Raw genomic sequence first — 26470 nt, 5'->3', positions numbered from 1 at the left:
CATCAAAATCAGGAAAGAGCCCCCACCAGCAACAAGACTGACTTACTGAAGGCTCAGGTGAGAGTCAGCTCTTATTAACAGTAACATATTTTTAAGTTAAATCATGTAGACTTTTTTTTTACATAATGGTATTGCACAAGTAATAGACAACAGTATGATGTAAATGTAACATTTATATGCACTGGGAAACCAAAAATTCATGTTATTCACTCTATTGCAATATTCAATTTAACAAAACCCACAATATCTCTGAGGTGTTCTCACATTTTTATCCACTTTATTTGGCTTTTACTATTTCTTCCCTCATTCTGCTCTCATTCTTCAATCATTATGACCCTTATTCCTTATATTCTCTTATTTCCCAATGACGGAAATGTCATTTCATTCCCAAACACTTTCTTCTTTTCCCTGGACCAGCTAAGACCAATGTTCCCAATCTGTTGCTTCTTCTCAAACCATCTCCATCTTTGTGTGCCAGACTAGGATCTCCTTTACAGTTGGGACTGGATTTTCCCTTGCAAAAGCTTAGCTAATTTTGTCTGGAAAAGTGGAGGTGCTTAATCCAGGCTTTTTGACTGACTGACAAGGCATAGTTTCTACCTCAATCCCTGTATTCTAGTCTCTGTCTTAGCTGGAAAATGTAGGTTCTGGCCTCCATCTTGTTTGTGTCTCTTTCTTCTACATTATTGTAGATACAGAGTGACTTTCTCACCCTGATGGGACCTGACCACATCCATAGTGAAGATCACAAAGGTTTCTTTTTAGGCTCCTGAAGCATCTTTTATTATCAGCCAGCTGGGAGTCTCTCACTTTCATCTTCCCAAATGGAATGCTTCTCACCTCGATGAATCTGGCCAATGATTCTCCAAGGATGAGGTAAAAATTAAGTCACAGTTATCAGGTAAAGGACATGGGCTGATGATTTATGCAAAATGTTGCCTTGGTCTAATTTCAAGTAAGGCAGCAGCCTTTGTTACAACTTATATGCTGCTAAATGGAGAGAGAAAAATCTTGAAACTAGATGCCGGGGTTTACTACACATTTAGGCTACATAATCTCAGCGTAGCCCTGCCTATGGCAAGACAATCCCTTGACTGACTCCCTTGGGACAGCTAGCTTGTGCAGTGGAGAGAGTACTGGGCCTAGGGTTAGGAAGACAAATCTAGCCTCAGACATTACTAGCTGTGTGTGACACTGGGCAAGTCACTTTACATTGTTTACCTCAGTTTCCTCATTTGTAAAATATGCTTGAAAAGAAAATCCAAACCAGTCCAATATCTTCGCCAAGAAAACCCCAAATGGGGTGACAAAGAGTCAGAAACTGAACTGGCTGAACAACCACATAACTGGCCCAGTATGCCATTCAAAACATTTTTTCCAAATCTTTTCATACACCCCAACACTCCTTTATTCCTTGCTCCCACTGTCCAACCCCCACTCACTTTCTCAGCAGAGAAATTTGCCTCCTATTTTACTGAAAAAAATTGACTATTTATCAAAAGCTATCATATCCTCCTCATGTCCCATAAATCAGGGGCCTTCTTTTCCTTTTTGACCTCAATATCAGACAAAATGGTCCTCTGTCTGCTTGCTAAAGTGAACTCCTTTACCTGTGTAAATCATTCCATTCCACACACCATCTTCCTCAGTACACTGCCTCTCATTTTTTCATTACTTTTCAGTCTCTCTAGAACTAATGACTCCTTTCCAAATGCCACAAATCAAAGCATTTCTCTCTAAGCCTCAAAACATGGTCACTGAATCCTTTCAAACCAAAAGATATTGTCCAATATCTTTCTTCCACTTCTTGGCTAAACAATTGGAGATATCCATTTACAACTAGTGTCTACAACTCCTTTCCCTTGCTTTCTCTGAAATACTGTGCAGTTTAGTTCCCAGTTTCATTGTTCAACTCAAATTCCTCTCTCCAAAATGACCAAATGTCGAGGAAAGCCCTGGGGAAGCCTGAGGCAGCAGCAGGCAGAATGGTGAAGCAGCAGCCCAGGGTGAGAGACCAGGAGAACTGAGTGAGTGACAGCCATTGAGCCCCAGATATCAGCTGCAGCAGCTCCTGAGACTTTCAGCCTGCAGATGAAACATCCATAAGTCACCTACTAGAACTTCCAGGAGCTAAAATGGTGGAGTGATCAGTAAATGCTCTCTCCTCCCCACTTGCTGACCTCAAAAGAACCATAAAATATTTACCCAGAAAAATCCTGGATCAGTGGGCACAGTGAAGGGGCTAACAGCCTCATAATACCTGACGCTAGGAAAATAGCTAAGGGGGATTCCTCTTACTGTGAAAGAGGATAACCAGAAGGAGAGGGGCCCCAGGGTGGTGGAAACTCACACTAGGACACAGGCATGCTTCAGTGCTCCAGGGGAAATGGGAAGACAATAGGGCAGCCAGGATCACCAACCCCTGAGCTTGCCTTTGCCTCTGCTCAGCTGAGGAGATCTCCCTGGACCAGACCATCCCACCCCCACACTTAACAACTAGCCCCAGGGCTGACTGGGGAAACACAAAACAAAAAGATAAAAAGGCATCTGCCCTTAGCTTTTTTACACCAGTCAGTTCAACACCAAGTTCTGCAGCTTCTAACTGAAAGTACTGAAGCCACAACACAAATCATCATCATGAGCAAGAAACAGCAAAGCAAGGGTGAAAAAACCATAGAATCTTTCTATGGGGACAAGGACCAAAAGAAGAATACCAAAGAAGTCAGTAGTGAGACTGTACTCCCATCTGAAACTTCAGAAGGGACCATGAACTGCCCGCATGCACAAATGGCTCTCCTGGAACAGTTAAAGAAGGAAATAGAAGAAAAACTGGCCAGTGATTTTAAAAGTATGAAAAAAGAATTCACTGATGAGAACATCTCTTTAAAAAGGAAAATGGAACAAATGGAAAAGGAAACACAAAACCTAACTGGGAAAATTGGACAAATAGAAAAAGAAACACAAAACCGAACAGGGCAAATTGGACAAATGGAAAAGGAAGTACAAAAATTAACTGGAGAAAATAACTCCTTAAAAGGAAAAATTGGATAGATGGAAAAGGAGATGCAAAAGTTAAGTGAAGAAAACAACTTGATAAAAATTAGAATCACACAAGTAAAAACTAATGACTCTATGAGACATCAAGAATCAGTCAAACAAAATCTAAAGAATGAAAAGATAGAAGAAAATGCAAAACATCTAATTGGAAAAACAACTGACCTGGAAATCAGATGCAGGAGAGAAAATTTAAGAATTATTGGCCTACCAGAAAGACATGATGAAAAAAAGAGTCTGGATAATGCCTTACAAGAAATCATCAAGGAACACTGCCCAGAAGTGTTAGATCCAGAGAGTAAAATAGTCATAAAAATGACCAAATATCTCTAAGTTTTTAAATCCACTGATCATTTCTTCATCTTCATCCTTCCCGACTTCTCCAGTTAATCACCCTTCTCTCTCTTTTTCTCTCGTCTTAGTTTGAGTGACACTCCTCTCTTGGTTCTCCAAACTAAACTCATTATCTTTCCTTCAGCCCTCCCATCTTCCTGCTTTACTAAGGATCTCCAAAGCATCCTTTCAGTAGTGCAGGCTCACAAATAAAGTGTCATGTACTCTTCATTGATTCACACACAGTCCTGATGCCCATATTTTTAATCTGCTGCAAAGTCCTGTGATTCCCCCTTGGAAATATCTCTCCCTTACATGCCCTTCTCTTCTAACACTGGACCTGTCTTGGCTCAGGCCCCAATCACCCCACATCTGAGGTATTGTAAGAACCTGCTGCATGGTCCAGGTCCTTTAAGTCTCCACTCACACCAGCCATTCCTCCACCCACTTGTCATCGTTTATCTTCATCAAGTTCTGCACTGATCATGTCACCATGTCCTCAAGCACCTCCTATGACTCCCTAGCAAAAGGATCAAATATGAAATCTCCTCTGAGTCAACTAAAGCACTTCCTCACCACCCCCTCCTACTCTTCTGCTCTTCTTTCACCCTATTTTCCCTCCATATATGCTACCATCCAGTGGTAATGGGCTTCCCTTATGTTCTGTGAAGAACACACTCTACCTCATGACTCTGGGTGGTTTCTGTGCCATTCCCATGCCTAGAATGCTCACCCTGGCTTCTGTGAAACCCTAGCTGGAGTCCATCATCCACATTAAGCCTTTCTATTCCTCTTTAGGGCCTTCTCTCTCTCAATGAGCTCCAATTTTTCCTGTTCCTGACAGGATTCTAATTGATGCTGGCATGTAGTCTGACCCCCAGTCTGTGAACTCCAGGACAGCAAGGGATGTCCCTTGGATCTCTTACACTCTGGGTGCTTAGCAGAGGGTCTGGCACATAGAAGGCATTTCATAAATACTTATTGACTTGAAGGTCTAAGAAGGAACCCGTATTGGAAAGCCTAACCCCTTTTGCACTTTTAGGGAATTTCCTGTCCCCAAATCCAAACAATGACTGTTTATAGGATCTGAGATTTATCACTGGAAGAGAGCTTCAAGGCCATGGTGTCCAACTCCCTCATTTTACAGATGGGGACACTGAGGCTCAATGGGGTTCAGTAACTTGTCCAGGATTCCACTGTCAAAAAGTGCCTTAAAAAGAATTCCAAGTCAAGTCTTCTTGCCCCCCAATCTAGTATTTGCTTCACCCCCACACATAGCAGCCTCTTGTAACCACACCTCTCACACCTGCTTTCCTCTCACTGACCTGGAGGGCAGATTCTCAGGCCTTGATCCAGCAGCCATGGTGCTTTTCTTTCCTCCAAATAAGAGGTCAGATTTTCTCTGGGAACTGGAAGCCCTGAACATGGAGAATCAGGAATGAGAACTGAGAAAACCTTGTTATTTAGTTCCCTTTAGGGAAAGGAGTATTCACACATAACTGTCTTATTCTCCCATTAATGCTTGTAATACAAATAACTCAGAATAGTACGTGCCAGATCAGCCTTGGGCTCCAGCAAAAGCAACCATGATGAGTCTGCTTTGGCCCTGGCCCCTCCCCTGCTCCTCACTCCCTGAAACCTATAAAATCCGTGCTCTTGTTCATTCAGGGATTCCTTGCTTCTGCTGGGGACATTCTGCTGCTTGGGAACTCAATGAACCTCAGTTAGTCAAACTCTGATTCTGGACCATTCTGTTATTTTTGCCATGGCTTGCAAGCAAGGTCACAAAATAGTTCCCAGAATTCCTTAAGGTTTCCATAGCATTGATATTTGGGGAGCTTTGGGGAGAGGTGAGAAGATCGTGGAGTCAATTTGGAGTCAGAAAATTTGGTCTTGGTGCCCCTTCTCCATATGAGGATGGACTTATTGCACAGTTTCCACTATCTAGAAATTAGAGGCAGCTGGTAGAGCAGGGGACAGAGTCCTGGGCCTGGAGTTAGGAAGGCCAGGGTTTAAATCCAGCCTCAGACAGTTACTAGCTGTGTGCTCCTGGACAAGTCACTTAACCTCTGCTTGCTCCAGTTTTCTCAAACGTCAAATGGGGATAATAGTGTCACCTAATGACATCATATTGTAAAGAAAGCACTGAGCACAACAGCTGGGGAACAGCAGCTGGACAGAAATGCTGATTCCCTTCCTTCCATTCCCACCATCTGGGCTGGAATTTGGGGCAATAGAAAGGAAGGGGAAGGACAAACATGCCCTAGAGGCACAGCTGGGAGCTGGGAGTTACAAACGGAGGCTGCTCACAAAGAGGAATGTCCCAAACACTTGGCCCCTCCCAAAGAGGAAGGGGGGGCAGGGCCAAGCCTCCTGAGCAGTGTGCAGACATTGGGCAGACACAATTCATGTCCAGGGAGACGCTGGACTGTCTGATGGGGGATGACTTTCACACCTGAGATGGTTCAACCCTGAACTGATCTTGGGCCTCAAGCTCCTAGAACTGGAAAGGGAAGGAGCAACCAGGAAACTTCCCATGTTCTCTTCACACAATGCACTGACCCTTTATAGGCTACCCAGGCAGCAGGAGGTCCCTGACTCTGTGACCAAGGAGACCAGCACTTTTCCCTTTCTAGTAAGTGACAAATGCTCCAAAGCCAGCACATTCAGAAAGGGAGATATTCCCTCTTATAGCAAACTCAGAGAGGCCAGGGGACATGTCCTTACCCAGGGAGAGCAGGTTCCCAGCATTCTCCAGCATGACCTCCTTGTACAACTCCTTCTGAGGAAGGTCCAAGAGGCCCCACTCCTCTGGGGTGAAGTCCACAGCCACATCCTGGAATGTCACCAACTCCTAAATCATCAAAAGTCACAATATTTAGAGAGCAAAGAGACTCCAGAATTCATGCATTCTCAACTTCATCAAGTGAGAGGAGGAAACTAAAACACAGAAAAGGGGTTTACCCAAAGCTTGTATCCTTGATAAGTATCAGAGACAACACTTGAAACCAAAGTTACTAAGGGACCAATGGAATAGTGACCAAAGCATTTGACATGGTCAGATGGAATGAAGTTGAGAAAGGGCTTCCTATAGAATGTGTCTCCCTATGGAATTGGAGACAAAGTGTATGTTTTATCTGTGAGGTTGGAGGATATGCAGAAAAGGAGAGAAGAGATAATATTTCTTCCTTATCAGAACTGATATAGAGCTATGTTATAAAGAAAACTCTGTGAAGAGTTTGTAAGAAGCTGACAAGTACATTCTGTGGAGTTGCATGGGAATTTATGGGAGATTACAAAAAGAGAGGAAGGAAAAAGAGAAGATCTAGTTTATTTCCTGAGAAGCTGAAATAAAGTCTTCTTTGGATGAAACATGAAAGGGATTCTCAAGAGATACTAATTACAATCTGGACTGTACTGAGAGGGATGTGAGACTTTCCAGCCAAGTGAAAGAGACTTACCTGTTGTTACACTGAGGGCGTGAGCCTATCCTGGGTATGATCTGTCATGCTCAAAACATCTTATGCCTTCACATTATAGTTGCTTTCTTTTGTCAATAGCATATATTTCTCTATTATAATATCTGGTTACATAGTTAGTCCTTTTTGCTGTTCCTTGTGTGGATCAATTTCCTGAATATGACTACTAGAAATATCATCTGTAAGAAGCTCCAGTTCTTCAATTTGCCATGTCAAGTTATGACTATGCCAAGCCCCTCTAAGTTTTGCTCTAAAGTGATCCCATGTTACATTAGAAGCCTGATTATTGTACAAGTGTGGAATTACACACATTTTCTAATATCTATAATCACATTTCATAGCTATTCTCTTTTCCAAACTTTTCAAACGATCCCCTACATATAGCAATGACTATTCTAACACATCTAGTTCTAACTGAATTGCTTTATCTAACTCTGTTTGTTCTTTTAATGCTTTAGATACACTTTGAGCACGTTGATTTACAAGACACAGTATGTGTTGACTGCTACAATGCTCGAACGGCAGTTGCGGAAGGAGCGATAAGGGTAACAGCAGCCAGTATGCCAAGAATCATCATAGCTGCAAATCTCTTTTTACACTGCTCACTTTTTTGTTCCTTGATTTCAGCTTAGAGCAGATCCAATGTCTGCTCCCCTTGAGTTTGATACCAAGTATTATTTACCTTAACAGGGAACGTAGCATGTGTAGGTTGTTGTACGATCTTTACAAGTGGGTCCGATTGAGCATTAATACATAAAGTACAATTTATACAATTTATAGTAAATGTCATTATGATCCAGTATACAGTCAATTCAGTACACAGCTGGTTCAAACTAATGAGTTCTATAGGTGCAGCTGGCTACTATAGGAGGGAGGGAGATAACAGTTGTTTCTAGGGCAGCCTGTGTCCTTGAGGACAAAACTGCCCAAGATAGTATTTTGAACCTAGGGAGAAATGTGATTTTTAGAGTGAAATGTGATTTAGAACTGGGGCCCAAGTTTATACACCCAAACACTCCATCATTCCTCCCCTTAAACAGATGGGACCTAAGATCTTTTGGGGTAAGGGAAGAAGGTCTCGGCTTCTGAAACTGTTTCCTGATGAGATTGGATGTAGAGCTGTCCCTGCCTCACAGGGTCCCACCATTGGAGGGGTTGGGTCTTTAGTCAATAGGAGGATCATGGTCAATGCCAGGTGCAGACAGTGATGTCTAATGGTCTCAGACAGAGGGTGATATATAGCGAGAATGGTCATCTGCAAGTGGAGGGAACTAAACCTGGAAGACACAAATCTGGCACAGAGATTAAACTAATGAGGACCAAAAAGGAGTAGGATGAAAATGCCTAGAAGTGAGGTGGATGTGAGAATACTGTCAAACTTCCTCACACCCTCTTAACATACTTAATAACCATCCAGGGACAGGAGGGGCTTGGGTGACTCCCACTTGTCCGGAAGCTTCTTATCTGCTTTCCGTATTTTTTATTAAGCCTTTGTTTATCTTTTCAGATCTCTTGAGCCCATTATTCAAACTGCTTCACATTCCTTTATATTTCTACCATAGACAAGATAGCTCACAAGTTGTACTTTTCAGTAGCATAGCTGTATTGTCTTAAACAAAAGAGATTTCTAACTTGAATCTCACAACTGAATAGATGTTCAGCATTGTTTCACAGGTTTGTTTATCCTTCTCTGATTATATTCACTCTGGAAGAGAAACTTTGGAAATTAAGTTATTAATAAGTTCAAACACTAATTTTTATTCTTGCTTAGGCCATGGAATGACTATAAATTCAGAGTAAAACAGCAAGATCTTTTCTGCTTTATAGATCATTACATATTAATTTAGCAATACATTATCTTGAAAATGAAAATTTAGTAGGCTTTGCCCCCCTTTTCTTTGAAAAACATTTCTTCTAAAAATATTTCTTTTTCTTTTAAAAGTTTAAAAGCTATCCTGATGTTAAGAGGATCACTAAACTTTTATAAAGGAAATTAGTTGAAACCTTTTAAAATAATAACTCTCTTTTCACTTTGAAGCAAAAATAAACCTTTTAAAATTAAAATTCATTAAAGCTTAGTTGGTATAAAAATATCCTTAAGTAACATGAATTCCCAAAGTATTACAAACTAAATTCTTAGTTATTGCAGAATTCTTAGATATCATAAAATGCTTTAGTAAAAATGCATAATGGAATCTCACATTGGTATCAGTAAGAGACTGATTACAGAAAAAAACACTACTGCTCTAAAATCCTTTTAAACAATGGGGACATCTTAAGGTGATTCTTAAGTAGTTTACATAAATTTCCGAACATGTTCTAATTTCAGATAAAAATAATATTGGGTTCTGCAGTAAGATTACACAAAAGGGCTCACATGTTTTACTGGCTACTTGCTAGTGATCATAGAAATTTGTTATAGAAGGAAAAAAGCAGGGATATGTGACATACCAAATATGACAGGATAAAACAACCTTGATTCTGTTTGAATTTAGATAAGAGTGAAATTCTCCAATCATGCAGTATCTATTTTATAGCCAGACTTGGGAATAGTCAGGTGGAAAACATTCCTTTTTAAAGGAACACAATGGGGAAACTGACCAGGAGGATCCCATCCTAGAATGAGTCTAGAATTGTCCCCTCAGTGTTTCCTTTCCAGATACAAACTTCACCTGTTAATAGTACAGGATCACATTCCCTCTGAGTGGCTTATGGAATTTCTCAGAGAAACTGATTTAATGCAGACAACTATACCCAAAATTCAAACTCAAAACAAAAATATTTACAGTCCCGAATGCCTTTTACCTTAAACAGCAAATTTCACTAATCACAGCTTAGAGCCAGATACAGTTATTTCTATTCTCATGGAGTTGCTATAAGAAATGAAGATTTACCAGGACATACATACATAAGGGATCCCATTTAAAATCTTTTCTTCCCAAATTCAAGACCTGTCCTGATGTAAAAGACAATTATTAAAAATCTTTTCTATTACAACTTCTGAGCAAGTCATGTTCATTGTTTAGAAATTATATAAGCCAAACAAGTTTCTTTATTAGGGCTGATGACCTTGCCCACATGGATGGTTTCCAGGGACCTTAGCAGTTTTACAAAATAAAGGGAATTGGCATGGACCCCATGCGTACCAACCCCCAAACACACAGGAGGATTGTTCTGAATGGGCAGAAGCCATCTAAATAAAGTTTTCACTCAATTCCTTTCTTTCCACACACAGCAATCAATTAAGAATTTTAGGTTTAGCATTAAAACAGTAACTCCAAATAACTTAGTTAATAATCTTACAACTTTTATAAATGATATCCAAATTGTTTTAGCTTTAACCTCTTTAACAAGAAAAGGTGAAACTACCTGGTTTTCTAAATGTAAATTACAAAACCTTATAAGACAAGGTTAGCAGGACTGATAAAATTTAAAGTAACATAACTGGTTTTACCCAATTTTCCCAATGTCTTTCAGTTTAAACAAAATTCAGATTAAAAATTGCTTTCTCTAATACCATTTCTGGATTACAGTGGTCACTCAATTTTTTCAATACAAGAAAATTTTACTACAATTTAGAAGCATAATAGTAACACAAACAGTGAACTTTAGGTGCCATTAATTACATTTCCAAACCATCACATAAAAATTATTAATAGAAGACTTGGCTTACTAAATGTAGAGGCTGGTTGGCTTGTGCTCTCATACTGCTGTGGCCCATCCCCTTCTCTTGGGGAGGATAACTTAAATTCCCTACTATTCTTTAGCACTCTCTTCCCTTGATCTAATCTGGAATGAGAGGAGTTGACAGACTCTGCTGAAATGTTTTTAGCTGTCCTAACTATTCACTGCAGCCCTAGCTTGATGTTTAGGATTACAGGGTAAAAAGATCTTAACAGTTCTAACTTTTACTCAAATAAACTTCATTTCTGTGTCCACTCCTTAAAAACTTCTTTGAAAGAGGGCTATGAATCTGCCAGTTGAAGTGAGGGAGACTCTGGAAAAAGATCTAGTGGTGCCTAGTCCCGTCCTCTGTACTGGAGAGTTCAAAGCTTTATCTCTGAGGTGTCTCTTTTTCAGATCTATGCATTTTTCCAATTTGCCTTAGTGCCAAATAATGCAACAAATTCTGACCTCTCTAAAAAATCCAATTATGAATGACATGTTTCACTAAAAATATGACCAGAATAACTACCTTTTTGGTTGTTTCTCATTATACAAAAATTTTTCTGTTTTAGGTGAGGAATGAGATAATTAAATGTTAGTCAGTCTGCCTCTCTGATATGATGGGAAAAATTTGCCTGATTTTTTTTTTGTCTTTCTCCCCACCTTCAAAACCTGGCCAGGGTTAGAAAGAGAGAATTTTACCATCAACTTTCCAACAATTTCCAAAATTGTCATGCTTTCCTAAAAGTTTGTACCCATGTTGTTCTCCTAGTGGGCTTTGATTAAAGCCCCTTTAAAACTGCACATACATTATTTCTTTGTATTTCTGATCTGAAATTGCCTTTAGCAATCATATAAACTAAATAGTATAAGATTTGTTTCTCTCTTTCTCTCTCCCATCCTCTTCTCTGATGCTGCAGTAATCAGAGAGAGGGGAAGAGGGAGATGGAAAGAGATAACTGCATTCCCAAGTCCAGTTGCAGTGGAGCTGGCTGCATTAACTAACACACAGATGCATGCACGCAGAACACATATACAGACAATGAAAACAAGAATTCAAAAGGTGAGAAAGATTGTCAGAAATCCTCTACATAAATCAGATCTTTGTCATGGCTCTCCAAACCAAGTGGAGGCCAGGAAACACGTTCTTTACAGTCTTAAAGAGCAAGTTAGAAAAGGCTATGATGGGAAAGTAATCCCCCCAGAGTACCTAGTTATTCACCAAAATTCCCTGGACTTTCCAAATTCTGTGCACACAATTTGTCGAGGCCACAGCTCCACTTTTACTTTTTCCCCTGTTCATCAGGCTCTTGTTTGGGCACTAATTGCCAGCAACTGGCTAGTCAGAGGCACGGCAGTTATTGAAAAGAAAGAGACAACAGCAGCGGGGTCTAGGTGATCCTGTAAAATCTGTACATGACTAGTTTATTGATCTGAGGGTCAAAGTTTATACACTCTCTTCCAAGCAAGAAAGCAGGGTTATTTTCATGAGAACATATTTAGCTTACTTTTTTTACTTCCTTATCTTAATTCCTTTTGAGTAACAGCCTCAGGCTGCACAGTCAGGGTCAGCAGGAGTTTCTCATCCTTGAATATCAGAAGTGGAATGATGAGCCAATTTCCTGAGAATGTCAGCCCTAATGCTAGTACAAGTCTCAAGAAAAAGCTGGACAGTACCTCATATTCCAGACTCCATCAGTACTGGCCCTCTACATAAAGAGGACCAAAATGACATCCCTATGTCAGGGTCTAGGTACACTGTGTATGACCATGACTGATTAGACCAACACAAGCTCAGAAGGCTCTACCACAGGTCATGTCTAAATAGTCCATATGAATATTTGGGGAGAAGATGGCTCCAAACCTGCACATCTCACATTCCTTTTGAGCTGCTGCAATTCTACTTTCCACATACAGCATAGCACATTCTTTGATGTGGATGTGTCATCTTATGGGGTCCTGTGCCCCTGAATCTTATGGCTCACTATAGATTGCAAAGTTCTTTAGAGAGACCTTGGGAATGTCCTTGCACTGCTTCTTCTGACCACCATATAAGCACCTTGTCCTGTGTGAGTTCACTGTAAAGAATCTTTTTGGCAATGTACTTTTGGCATTTGAATGACATGAATCAAAGGTATTAGTTTAAAGAAGCTGATAGTTTGAAGAAATATTGGAAAAGGGTGTGGTTTGAATTTAGCAGTCACACTCCATCCCCCAGCTGCCAGAAAGGGAAACTGAGCCCTCCAACTTTCTACTACTTGACTTAGACTTAACCACTAGCTCAAGGGGAAAAAAAGGAGGAACTTAACCGTTTATCAACTCCCTTTCCCCAGGGGGTACAAAGGGGAACTTAATCTTTAAAAATAATCTTATAATCTCATGATTATTTTATTCCCATGAAAATACATCTTCCTCTAAATTGTTGTGTTTTGTCCTTCAGTTTCGAAGAGAACCATGACATCAGGAACATGATGACATGACTTGTACTTGACTTTGATTGGACTAAGGAAGGGCTGTACCAGGTTACCAGTCTCACTTTCTCTTCCAGGGCCATCTGGATCCAATGACCAGATGTTCATCAGGATGACTGGAGATGGCCCAGGATGTAATGGGAGACCCTGGTCCTTTTAGGCTAAGGCTTTTTCAGGTTCTCACTTGAATGAGTTAAAAACCACTCAGTGAGGTGAGTCAAGGGATGGATCTTTAATTAAAAATAAGAAAAATAATCAAGGTGGGAGGGGAAGACCCTCAGGGTTGCTCTTCCAAAGAGAAACAGTTAAGATTGACATTCACTCTAAGCCAAAATGCAGCCATGAAATGATGCTTGAGCAGGGACCTATTATGGTCCAATCTATGAGCTTCAGGGTAAACTGGGTTTAAGGTTTTGTGGAAAAATAGGAGAAAGGAAAGACTCCTTTTTTTCTGGCCCAATTTTTATGGGTGTTCTATAAATGCTTATTAACTTAAAGTCCCTCATAAAGAATATAGGAGCCCCCAGGACCCACAAACTTTATAACATTCATGTTAAATAGCATGCATGCCCTTGATGGATTATACTTCTTTGTCCTATGAAAACTTTCCTTTCTGGCCTCTCAGCTAAACAGTTGTTGCTGCATTTTAAACCCACGGAAAGAAAGGAAGGACAGCAATGAGCTCTTTCCCTGTCTTTCAGGACAACTAGGTCAAAGTGAAGTGGTTTCAGGATTAGCAGGTAGGATGGAGGTTAGTCATCAAGAAGAATTTCTTGTTTGTGTTGGGAGACAATTTTGTACATACTATTAAAGGAGGCTATGTGATCATCCTTGCAGGAGATCCCTCTCCTTCTCTCCAAAGGAAGGTAAATTTTGATGTCCAGAAGCTGCCTAGTTAACTTGGGATTTACAGGCTAGATATTTTTTTACTTTCTCTCTCCCTTCCTTCCTTCCTTCCTTCCTTCCTTCCTTCCTTCCTTCCTTCCTTCCTTCCTTCCTTCCTTCCTTCTTTCCTTCCTTCCTTCCTTCCACAAAACCTTCCTCTAAATATTATATTAGTAAATGATAAAATTTTATCAAGCTCTGTAGTTCCTACATTTATAGCTAACCTAGACTTCAGAGAACATTGAACTTAGTCTGGCCTAGTTGTATAGCTAAAGGAAGGGAGCTTAATCCTACACTCAAACTAAAAAGGAGTCAAAGTATTTAATCCTAAGTGATTTAGAGGTTATTTTTTTTCATAACATCATCTATGTGTACATGCTAGAAAGTACGCTGCCAAGTGAAATTGATTGGATTCAAAGTTCTCCTTTGGCTTTAACTAGTGGTTCCACACATGGATGGTAGTAGATGGTGGAGAGCCTCTAAGTTCTTGGTATTAATTGTTATGCCAAAATTAGCATAGCCAGAAGAGAGATTATCCACAATCTGTTATTTAGTTACCTAGAACTAAGAGCAACTGTGATGGAGAAAGCAGGGTACCTTTATAGAAATCTGAAAATACCCTGATACTTGGCAGAGGGCATACATATTTCTATGCTGTGATAGGCACAATGTGTGTTTGGCCAATGCACTTGGAATTTGATGGTCTTCCATTTTCATCAGAAGGATATGATTCACTTTATTAGAGATTCTGATATTTGGGAATAATGCTTCATTATATGCATAAAAATGTCTTTTCACCTTTTTATCATTTTGATTTCTTCTTTAAAACATCTGACTCATGATTTATTTGTAACCCATATTTCACCTTACATTGCCTTTATTATATTATTTTACTTTGGAACAATTAAGGTATTTATTGATCTTGTACATTTTCTGCATCTCTTTTTTTTCACAAGGATCTCTTTAGTCATTATTCTTTGTTGCACAGTATCTACCATGTGAGCTTGATTGATTGATAACTGAGCTCTAATTGATTCCCTGACTCAACACCCAACAGAAGCTCTTCCAAACTTCTTTCCTTTTCAAGCCTCCCACATCTGTCCTTCACCTCCATGGGTTGAATGAAGATGTGAACCCCAACCCTACATTTAAGGAGAAAGCTCATCTCAGATATTTCATTTCTGACTTGGTTCAAAATCATTCTGACTTCTCCATTGTGTCCCTGAATTGGTACTTTCTCCTCACCCTGACCCCTTTCAGCATTCCTTAGTGTGTTGTCTTCCTTTGCTAGATGATCAATTTTTTCAGACTGAGGTCTACAAGCCATCAGAAGAAAGACTTCTAAATACAATGTAAACGACACTGAAATATGCAAGACTATTCCAAACCCACTAGAAATGAGAAGAAATATGATCCAGAGAGCACTGGAACTCAGGATGCAGCCCAGGGAGATCTATCCTGCTGATAGGAACTTAGCAATATGGGTTGAAAGACAAAGTTCAATAATAAAGACTCTGAAATATTTTTAGAAAAAAAACCAGAAAGGAAAAGCTTACTTTTTTTTGAACATCCTGAACAAAAGAATGCAAGAATAGTGAATAAATGAGATAAAAATAGTAACAGAGGGACAACAGAAAGACCAGTAAGAGACTTCTTTCTATGCTACAGAGGGAGACAGGGATGAAGGAGGAAATATGGTAAAGGTAATAGTGAGGAGGGATGCAGAGGGTACCATGGACAGAATCTTGTGACATCCTGCCTACAGGGGAATGCTTCTTTTATGGGACTAATTACGTCATGGGGAGATGCACGAAAGTGGGGAGGAGAAGTGAGGGATAGAGAGAAGAGAGGGATAGGTGAAGGTCTTATCAAAAACTACAGACTTCCCATTCAGTTCCAAATATATTTATTAAGTACCTACTATGGGTCAGGCACTATGCTAAGGACTGATGATACAAAAAAGAGGCAAAAGACACTCCCTGCCCTCCAGTAGTGTAGGGTTAGGGTTAGGGTTAGCAAGGACATGTCTGGTTAGCATGGTACTACTGTAGAGAGCAAGAATATTTCTAGGACAGTGTTGCTGGGGGGCCCTAACTTTGGCTTAGGAGAGGAGAAAAGTTCCTGAGGTTAATCCCCTTGATAGAATTCTGAAAATGACAGTCAGGAGAAACTGAGGCCTAGGGCAACATTACCCACAACATAGGATTAAAACTTGACTATAATAATGAACTGCTAAAAATAAAACAAAATTTAAAAAATGAACAATGTCAAGTGGCCAGCAATTCCAAAAGGGCTCTTGGAAGAATTTAAAAGGAATGAAAAAATCAAAAAAGAATGAGAAAAATTAAGGAAAAAAGTAATTCAAGAAAATTAAGAAAAGAAAGTTAGCCAGTTGAAAAGGGTGGTACAGAATCCTAAGGAAGAAAATAACTCCTTAAAAATAAAAACTGGGCAAATAGAACTGAAAGAAGAGATAAGACAACAAGAAATAATGAAACTAGAAAAAATAGTAAAGAATCTGAAATGTCTCATTAGAAAAACAACTGATAAGGAAAATAGATCAAGGAGATATAATATAAGAATTGGCAGGATACATGAAAGTTATGATCACAAATAGTGTTAATTGTTAGGCCAAAATCAGCACAAGCATCACAGAAGGGACTTATTCTTTGTTGCATCTCAGCTTCAGAGGCTACATTGAGAGCACAGTCATCTGCAAACAAAAATTTGTACACCAATACTCCCTCCAGTTTAATGGCCAGATAGGCCAATAAATCTGACTATCTAAGTGAAGTTGATAAATATTTACGAAAATATAAATTTCCCAGATCAACAGAATAACCCAGTAGTCTTAGGAAAGAAAATTAAACAAGCCATCAATGAAATGTCTAAGAAAAAAAATTTCCAGGGCCATATTGAATTACAAGTGAATTCTACCAAATATTGACAGAAAAATTAATTCCAAGACTATCTAAACTATTTGGAAAAACAGACAAAGAAAGATTTCTTTCAATATACAAACCTGTGGTTAAGACCTAAACTAGGAAGAATAAAAAGAGAGAAGGAAAAAATAATCTAATTTGCCTAATGAATATTGATGCAAAAATTATAAGTAAAAGCACTAGTAAGGAGATTACAGCACATTGGACCAGGATCACACACCATGACCAGATGGGATATATACCAAAAATGTAGGACTGGTTCAATATTTGAGAAACTACAGGCAGAATTGACTACATCAATAACAAAACCAAAAGAAAGCCTTTCAGAAAAGACAAAACCCATTCCTATTAAAAAAAAGCACTAGAGAGAATATGAAAAAGTGGAGCTTTCCATAAAGAGATAAGTAATAGCAATCTGAAAACATTAGCAAGCATGATCTGTAATAGGGATAAGCTAGAAGCAGTCCCCATAAGATCAGGGGTAGGGCAAGGATGCCCATTATCACCACTATAATTCAATTTTATGCTGGAAATGCTAGCTATAAGAATAAGGAAAAAAAATTAAAAATTAGAGTAAGCAATGAGAAAACAAAACTATCACTCTTTGCAGATGATACAATGTATACTTAGAGAACCCTAGAGAATCAACTAAAGAAAGTTAAGTAATTGACAACTTTAACAATGTTGCATGCTGCAAAATAAACCCAGATAAATCATCAGCATTTCTATATATTATCAACAATGTCCAGCAGCAAGAGATAGAAAGAGAAATTCCATCTAAAATATAGACAGTATAAAATATCTGAACATCTATCTGCCAAGACAAAAGCAGGAACTACATGAGCACAATTATGGAACATTTTTCACACAATAAAAATCAGGTCTAAACAATTGGAAAAATATGAATAACTCATGGGTAGGCTGAGTCTATATAATGAGAAAGACAATCTACTTAAATCAGTCTACTTATTCAGTACCACACCAATCCTAAAGTTTTGGGGACAAAAACTTAATATTTAACAAAAACTACTAAAAAACGAGAAAGCAATAAAGAAGAAATTAGGTATAGACCAACATCTCACACTGTCTGTCAAGATAAGGTCAAAGTGGATATGTGACTGAGAGATAAAACGTGATGTCATATGCAAATTAGGGGAGGATGGAATAGTTTGCCTGTTAGAATATGGATAGGGGAAGAATATAAGATCAAACAAAAGACAGAGAGCATTGTTAGATATAAAATGTATAATTTTGACTGTATTGAATTAAAATTTCTTGAAGACACAGAAGCAACGCAACCAAAATTAAAAGGAAAGAAGAAAATCAGGGGAAAAAACTTACATCAAGTATCTCTGATAAAAGTCTCATTTCTCAAATGTATAGACAACAGAGTCAAATTTGTAACAATACAAGTCTGCCAGGCCTAGAGGCCTGAGGGCTACCCGAGTCTTCTTACCTCACCTCCCGAGGTCTTCGGTTGGCCAAACCGGATGCTCGTATGAGAGAAAGGACGTTCCAGAGTCGAACAAGGGTTGAGCTTTATTTCAGGGTCTCGGTTACAAGTGCAGGGGAATTCTTCCTTAGGAGGGATAGAAGAATCTCCCAAGGAGGCAAAGATCTTACAATAAGAGATTGGAAGTAGAAGTACAAGCATGGAGAGAGGGGGAGGGGAGAGAAGGAGAAGAGGAAAAGCAGAGCCTTGTGTCCTCTTTGGCTCCTCACGTGCTAAGAGAGCTTTTAGGCTTCCCTGATCCTACTTAACTCTCCAGTCGCATAGTTTGCATCTGAATACCGTGCTGTTAGATAACAATAGTGTGCCCAGATCCGGGACAATCTCGAGGGCGGGGAGATCTCTCTCCCATCACGTTTCTCACGGGAAGAGGCGGAAATACACGAGATAGCTCAGTTCACCTCGATTCCCAGCCGTTTCATGGGGAGGTCTCGTGAGAGCTCTAAGATTTAGGAGTTCCCACCTTTACCCACCCGAGACTGTCCACACGGAATTGAGCTTCCAACCCCAACACAAGTCCTTGTCCAATTGACAAATGGTCATAGGATAGGGACAGGTAGTAATCAGATGGAGAAATCAAAACTATCTGTAGTCACAGGGAGAATTGTTCGAAATCCCTATTGATTAGAGAAATGCAAACTAAAACAACTCTTAGGTACCATCTCACATCTATCAGATTGGCTATTATGTCAGAAAAGGAAAATGGCAAATGGTAGAGGGGATGTGAGAAAAGTGGGACACTAATGCACTGTTGGTGGAACTGTGAATTGATCCAACTATTCTGGAGAGCAATCAGCAATTATACCCCAAAACTATAAAACTGCATTCTTGTACCATTACGAGATCAGTACCCCAAGGGGAGTTTTAAAAAAGAAGGGAAAAGGACCTATTCATAAAACAGTATTAATAGTAGCTCTTTCTGTGATGGCAAAGAACTGCCAATTGAGGGGATGCCCATCAACTGGGGGACAGCTGACTATATTGTTTTATATATTGTGCTATAAGAAATGACAAGCAAGATGATTTCAGAAAAACCTGGAAAGGCTTACATGAACCGATGCAGAGAGAAGGGACCAGAACCAGAAGAACACTGTACACAGTAACAACGATATTGTATGAGAAAGAACTGTGAATGACTTGGCTCTTCTCAGCAATACATTGATCTGAGACAATCCCAAAGGACTCATGAAAAATGCTATCCCTCTCCAGAGGAAGAGCTAATGGAGTCTGAGCACAGAGCAAAAGTGTACTACTTGTCCTTTCCTTTCCTTCCTTCTTTCCTTTCTTTTTTAGTTCAAGATTTCTTCTACAAAATGACCAGTATAGGAATATGTTTTTACATGGTTGCACATGTTTGAGCTATCTCAGGTTGCTTACCATCTAAGGGAAGAGTCAAGAGAGAGAAGGAGGCATGGAATAAGGGACTCAAAATAAAAAAATGATACTATTAAAATATTTTATATATTTGACATGTAATTGGGAAAAATGGAATATTATTTTTTAAAAGACTAACAGCCCAAGGCAGTTATGTGGCCCAGGATATAGAGTACCAGGCCTGGTGTCAGGAGGATCTGAGTTCAAATTTAACCTCAGATACTTACTAGCATTGTGACTCTATATAAGTCACTTAAGCCTGCCTGCCTCTGTTTCTCATTTGTAAAATTAGCTGGGGAAGAAAAAGGTGAACCACTCCACTGTCTCTCCCCAAAGTGTGTTATGAAGAACCAGACATGACTGAAACAACTCAGAAACAACAACAAATAGCCATTCCCCAACAGATAAGTGGTCAAAGGATATGAAACAAAGAATTCTCAAAAGAAGAACTGCCACATATTCCCAACCACGGGAAAAAATGCTCCAAACCACAAATAAGAGAAAGGTAAGCCAAAACAACACTGAGACTTCATCTCTGCAAAACTGACAACAATGGCATCAGTAAATGTTGTGGGAGTTGTGGGAAGATGGGCACACTGATGCCATGCTAATGGAGCTAGCAAGTGGTAGAAGACCATGAAGATCTGAGGTCAAGTCCAGCCTCAGACACTTAGTAGCTGTGTGACCCTGGTTGGTAAGTCACTGAACCTCTGTTTGCCTCAGTTTCTTGAACTGTGAAAGAAAAATAGTAACATCTCCTAGATAGGATTGTTCCGGTCAAAAGTGGATTTGGGGGAGAAAATAAGTCACTCCTTTGTGACTGTCATTGCCTTTGAGCCTGATGCCTCTGACAAGAACCAAGTGTCTCCTTCAGTGCACCCCTTACCTCCAGTGGAAAAGAAAACTCCCCGGGCTTTGAATAATTCCCTAAATTCAGTCCTTTCCCTATATCCTCTTGAACAAGGGAAGGCCCTTCACAAATGTTAATTAACAGCTAAAGAAGTTTGGACTTTGGTCTAGTCCAAACAGCTCTGCTAGGGTTCTGTGAACCTGTGACTGTGACCCAGAAGCCAACTTAACCTCTTTTCTTGGGTTCCCATATTTTCCAGAAACACTGGACTAGAGCACAAAGGAGGCCAGGACCCCAAACCCCCAGTGCCAACTCCTAGTATTGGCTCCTTTCAGCCCTTACTGACCTCTCTGTGTGCCCTTGTGAGTCAAATCAGTTACAAGACAGGAACCAGTCAGTGTAGAGGAGACCAATAAATTGTGTAGCTCAGACACTGGAGGACAAGCAGAGCATCCAGTCTTCCAGGTCTGGCGGAGAGAGCTTGGCCAAAGAAGAAAAGGGGAGGGGGAAGCAGTTCTATGGATGGGAGGGAGGGGTACTAGGCATAGATAAAGGGAGGAAAGACAAGACCCCTATAGGACAGAGAGGAATGGGTGAAGTTGTCATCCTTGTGACTCCATGATCATGAGGGAAAACTTTAAAAATGAACATGGGAGGGCAGCCATTGGGATGGGGTAGAGAAGAGTCACGTCTGGGACCACGCTGAGTGCACTCACCTGGGCTAAGGGCCTGCAGCTCCCAGGGGCCATTCCCGCAGGCTCCAGTCTCCTTCCTTGGGCCAGGCCTTAGTCCTCTGCAGGCTAAGCTGGGAAGGGAGGATTCCAGAGGGCCAGAGTCTCTCCCTTTTCTTCCAGGGCAGGAGGCTGATCCCTGAGTGGGGATGAAAGAGTGAGGTCCCATAGGAGTTATGACTCTGACTTTCTTTTCAAGAAAGCGACTCCAACTTAAGATGGAGATAAGCAGCAGGTAGGATTCAGGTTGGAAATAAAGGTAGTCTAGACAGGAAGACTGTTTTCCAATGCTGGAAAAACGTAGGGAAACTTGAATTACATTCCAGTTGCAGAAATTTATGAGCTCTATAATCTTAAGCAAGTTATCTTATCTCTATGTGCCTCAGTTTCCTGATCTGTATGGAGGAAAATAATAATAGTATCCACCTGCCAAGGTTGTTGTGACAAACAAAATAATAGAAGGATTGGAAAGTGCTTAACACAGTGATGGGAACACACTAAGCACTATGTAATTATCATTATTTCTTTAAGTGAATGTAATTGTTTCATTCCTGATGACTCCAAAGTGGGTTTGGAATGCCACAGGTAATAATGATTTTTACATGGGATAACTGGGAAATGCAAGGAACTGAACTGATGCCATCTGCAGTTTACTTCATGTTCTACATACATGTTACTATTTGTTATCACAGCATTTCCAAACTCTCTTATATTGTGAAATTTGAGAGACCATTGCAACAGAAATGCTATTAGACGGAACAACTTCTCTTTTAATTTGGAAGTTGCTAAATTATGAATTGGGCTTTTAAATCAATATGATAAAAATAGATGTTTGAAAACTGAAATATTTAACGAGGTACGTTTTGTCATAAAAGAGATAATAAGTTTACTATAATATTGAATTTTTACTTGGAAATCTTGGCTGTGATGAAATTTGTGACGTATGTGGTGACTTAAACATATTAATGATGAGTCAGCTATCAGGTATTTGCAGTATTTGTGAAGCCCCAGAATATGGGGAGTTTTAATTTATAAGAGAAATGAAATATTACTATTAAGGAAGCATCAAGAAAGTTATTCGTGGTTACTTAATTTGTGGTTCCTGAAATTCTGGCATTTAAGGTAAAAATTCTAGTGACGAATTTACTCCTGTGTTGAGCTTTGATCACAGGGAAAGTTGTCTGAGTCGAAGCTCATCGTAGAAAACGGCACGTGCTGCAGTCTGGAAATTGCTAGAGGTGAATGTCTGTGCCTAGAAAACGTTGTGCGGGTGATCCTGGTGTGGCCTAAGGTAGGATTCTCTTGACCTTATTTCCTAATTGTGACATTTTCTTTTCCCTACCTGATTAATCCTGGGCCTGCTTTTAACATCTGGTGACTACATGATTGGCTGTCAGATATGACTCATGCCTGGGATCAAACAGGGCTGAGGACACTTTTTCCTTTCTATGACATTGTCATGACTATGTCCCTCTTTTTCCTTTTATAGCAAATTTCTATAATCAAGAAGTTCTGTAAGTCCAATTCTATATCTGTTAGATAATAGACTGATACTCCTTCAACATCTTACAATTTTAACCTGCATTTGTGGTGAAATTATAACATAGGGATGCTAGCCTCCTTAAGTAGAAATGAGTAGACAAAGTAATGAGACAAAGGTGTAATTTACAAGTTTTCTAATTAAATAGAATAGTAAAATTTGAGAAAGCAGCAGGCTTAGACTGTTTTCTGTAAGACCTATATACATATGTATATGATGGGCTTCCAAATTTACCTATCATGGAAATTCAGCCCTTGGATATGTTTCAGTATTAAAATTTTTAAAGAGGATTAAGGATTTTACAAATCAATTGTATTGGAAATGGTAAAGAAAATGAAGTTATTTTACCATTTTAAAGTAAATGCCTGATAATTTTAAATGGCAGAAGAGCTCATTTTATGGTTGGTCTCTCATGAATTTCAAAAATAAGATTCTTATATAAGGTACAGGATTTAGGTAAGGACAGAAACAGCAAATGGTATATAAATTAAAATTCTCTGACATTTCAAATTTGGAGAACCCAATTTAAGTGATTGTACTAAATTACAGTAAGTCAGAATCACCTGGCAATCTCTAGATTTGGAACCAGAGAAGTAGAACACTCTTTAGAGGTGTCCTGAGAATACAGTCTATTGTCCAACGAAAAATACATAGGGACTAGAGACATCTGGGACTCAAAATGTGCTGATTAAATGGACATTGAGAATGGATTACTGGGCTAGAAGGAGACATGACGGCAGTTAATATTGGTGATAATTATTATGACTCTTTGGTCTTTTGATGTTTAAGTGTTCTTGGTTACCTTGGTGACATGTCAATCTCCCTTCTCAAAACTAGTAGTTCTGAACGCTCTGACTAGTTTGATCTGTAACCACACATTAATGTAACCTGACAAGGTAATTATGACTATGAAACTGAAAAACCTTAAAAATTTCATTTATAGATAAGCGATCCATAAAGAGAGTGGACTGCTCACTCCCCCATAAAGTAACAAGGGAAAATTGAATGAATTGAGGTGATTAGGACAGCAAATGGTTCAAATGGGATTTCAGTGAACCACATTGTCTATATCTAGTGACTCAGTCTTGGAACTAGCTTAGTACCTATTCAGTTATGAGTTTGGTCCAGCTTCTGTCTTTTGAGAAAACTTTATTCAATTATGGAAATTGGGAGAAAACCTTTTTGCATTCGTTGACCCTAGCCCTGCGTGGCTGGGAAGCTGGACCATCTCTTTGTGCTGTTTAGAGACCCTTAACCAAGGACATTCCTAAGTTATGCTGACCAGAAACAGTCAGATCCAAGGATGGATGCAAGTTTTCTCACAATTGCATATGTCAAGCAATTCATATGTCTTATCTGAAAACTGGCCCTGTAGTGATCAGTCATTTGTCCATGTTACAGACACTTGGGAAGTGAGACACCTCCTTTTCTGAATTCAAGAAACTGTGCCCATTCATTCCCTCCTCACTCAATCTAAGGTCCCTACCAGTCTTTCTGACAACTTCCACAGCTGCCAAATTTGTGAATGTTGACTCCTGGATCACCTGAAGAAAGCCCCCATTGCTGAGTGAATGGCAGGACCCTCTGGGGACCTCAAAGTTTGTCCACCCCAGGGGCAACTGACATCCACAGGAGACAGCTGTCCCAACATTCTGCACAAGGACTTAATAAACTGTCCTAGTTTTTTCCCCCCTTCCCTTTTGTTATGTGCCCAACCGCCAAGGTCTTGATTTAAGTATGTGTTGGCATTTTCTCCTTCCACATTCTTGGCCCCACTCTCTTTCTGCTGTAATAAACAATGACTAGACAAGACCTATTACTGTGCTTATGTCTTTGCCCAACTGTTGGAAATTCCACAGTGATATGTGGTGCACACTTACCTGATAGGTCACCTCGTGGAAGGGACCTCCTGGGGTAAAAATGCCTTTCCATCATTGCTAAGAGGAAAGGCTGACAAATTCTTACAACTGCCAGCTTAACCTCTCAGCTCACCAACCAAAGCCTACAGCTGTCCCTCAACTCAACATCTCATCCTGACCCAAAGCCCTCTCATGCCATCTTGGCTTATACCTGCCTCTCCTTTATCGGCCAGAATGGGAAGCATTCTTCTAGGACACCAAAAGGGGCAAATGTCAGGATCTCCATGCCCACATCACCCTTCTCTTTTTACAGTTAGGAAACATCCTATTTTCCAAAGCTAAGGCCCAACAAGTAAGCTGTGCCCAGCAGAGCAATCACTTGTGTGCACCCTCTGAATGATCTCATCCACCCAGGTGGAGCCTGAGCTGGAGCAAGTGCCTGTGAGACCCATGTTCTAGTCATGAGACCCTGCCATGAATCAGACCTTTCTCATGGTTGGAGTTAGTGCCACTGTTACGGCTCCTGCTGCCTACCTAACCATCACTGTATGGAGTAAGGTTGGGCCTCGTTAAAGTGGGTTTCCTTAGTATCAGAGGAGGCCCTGGCACATGTGGCACGTTTCCTTCATCCAAAGAAGAAAGAAAGCTTTGAACTTCTGGCTGCTGCTGGACCTGCTTTTTAGTTTGGTTTATTTGGTCTTTTAGAGTTAATTGTGGTTGGGATGACTTGTGTGAGCTCTGATATTTTTGGAGTTAACCGTGGCTGCAAAGCCACCGTGACTTTTGGATCATTTGTTTTCATTCTTGATAAGGCAGACATCTGAGCCTGGGAGAGCAGGAGGATTGTGTCCTGGGGTCGCACTAGGCCCTGGGGAGGACTCCCGGGACCCTCTGGGAGAGCTCAGGCCTGGAATCCCTCAAGGGAGACCAGACATCGGCAGTCAGTGACTGGGATCTGATAGGGAAGCAGCCCAGGAGCTACGGGTCCAGGTAAGGGGGGCGGTTAGAGAGGTGGGAGAAAGGGGGGAGGGGGAAAGTAACCCAATGATAAACCTGGGGAGGGTGTCCCCAGAAACTGGGAAAGTAATTGGGAATCTAGAAAGAGTTAGGGGTGAGAAGTTCATCCAATAGCCAGGCCGGAGAGGGGGGCATGCTCCCTCCATGCTCCCTCCTGACCTGGAGGACACTCTACATGATCAGACGAGGATGAGACATAATAGTGAGAAATCTGGAGGGTGGGTGTGTGAGGGGCTGGCTCAGACCTACCTGGGACATGCACCCACAGCTGCTTCCAGAAGGCAGGGAGATCTTGGCTTTGAGGGAAGAAGGCAGAGAGATTTCAGCTCCGGGAAGGCAGAGAGATCTCAGATCCAGGGAAGGCAAAGATAATTCAGCTGCAAGGGAAGAAGGCAGAGCCCTCTTAGCACAAGTTCCTGTTCTCAGCCAGCACCTTGGGGAGGGTCCTCCCCCCGTCTGCCCGCCTCCGAGGCCCCAGGCCCTTTCCTCCAATCACACCCAGGGCCAGGAGCTCAGGACCCCGCCTGCCTCTCCTTCCCAAGCCCCGCCCTCCATTATGTCCATTACCTTCCTCCCTGGGATGAGCCCTCCCTCCCCTGCCCCAGACCCCTCCCAGGCCTCCAAACTCCACCCCCCGGGCTTTATTCCACCTGGGCCACCACCCACCAGGCTGGGAGTCTCTCAGAGCCCATCCTCCCCCATGCTTCCATCACCTGATTCCTTATTGGAGGAAAGATGCGGGGCTCCCCTAGGAGGGAG

The 26470-nt window shown here is 40.6% G+C and overlaps 1 protein-coding gene across 1 annotated transcript in view; it reads right to left on the bottom strand.

Annotated features, from left to right (window-relative positions):
* LOC140508168 (uncharacterized) overlaps positions 1 to 26225 on the bottom strand; it is a 33466-nt gene extending 7241 nt beyond the window's left edge. Inside the window, exons 1-4 of the mRNA XM_072615942.1 lie at positions 25961 to 26225; positions 21281 to 21434; positions 6115 to 6241; positions 4713 to 4805 (exon numbers count right to left, since the gene is read on the bottom strand). Of these exons, the coding sequence (XP_072472043.1) occupies positions 4713 to 4805; positions 6115 to 6241; positions 21281 to 21313 (253 nt within the window). The 5' untranslated portion in view covers positions 21314 to 21434; positions 25961 to 26225. The remainder of the gene's footprint in view (positions 1 to 4712; positions 4806 to 6114; positions 6242 to 21280; positions 21435 to 25960) is intronic.
* Between the last annotated feature and the right edge of the window lie 245 nt (positions 26226 to 26470).

Source organism: Notamacropus eugenii, chromosome 5 (genome assembly GCF_028372415.1).
Source record: "Notamacropus eugenii isolate mMacEug1 chromosome 5, mMacEug1.pri_v2, whole genome shotgun sequence".
NCBI classification, from domain to species: domain Eukaryota; kingdom Metazoa; phylum Chordata; class Mammalia; order Diprotodontia; family Macropodidae; genus Notamacropus; species Notamacropus eugenii.
This window is presented reverse-complemented; position numbering and strand designations above follow the sequence as displayed.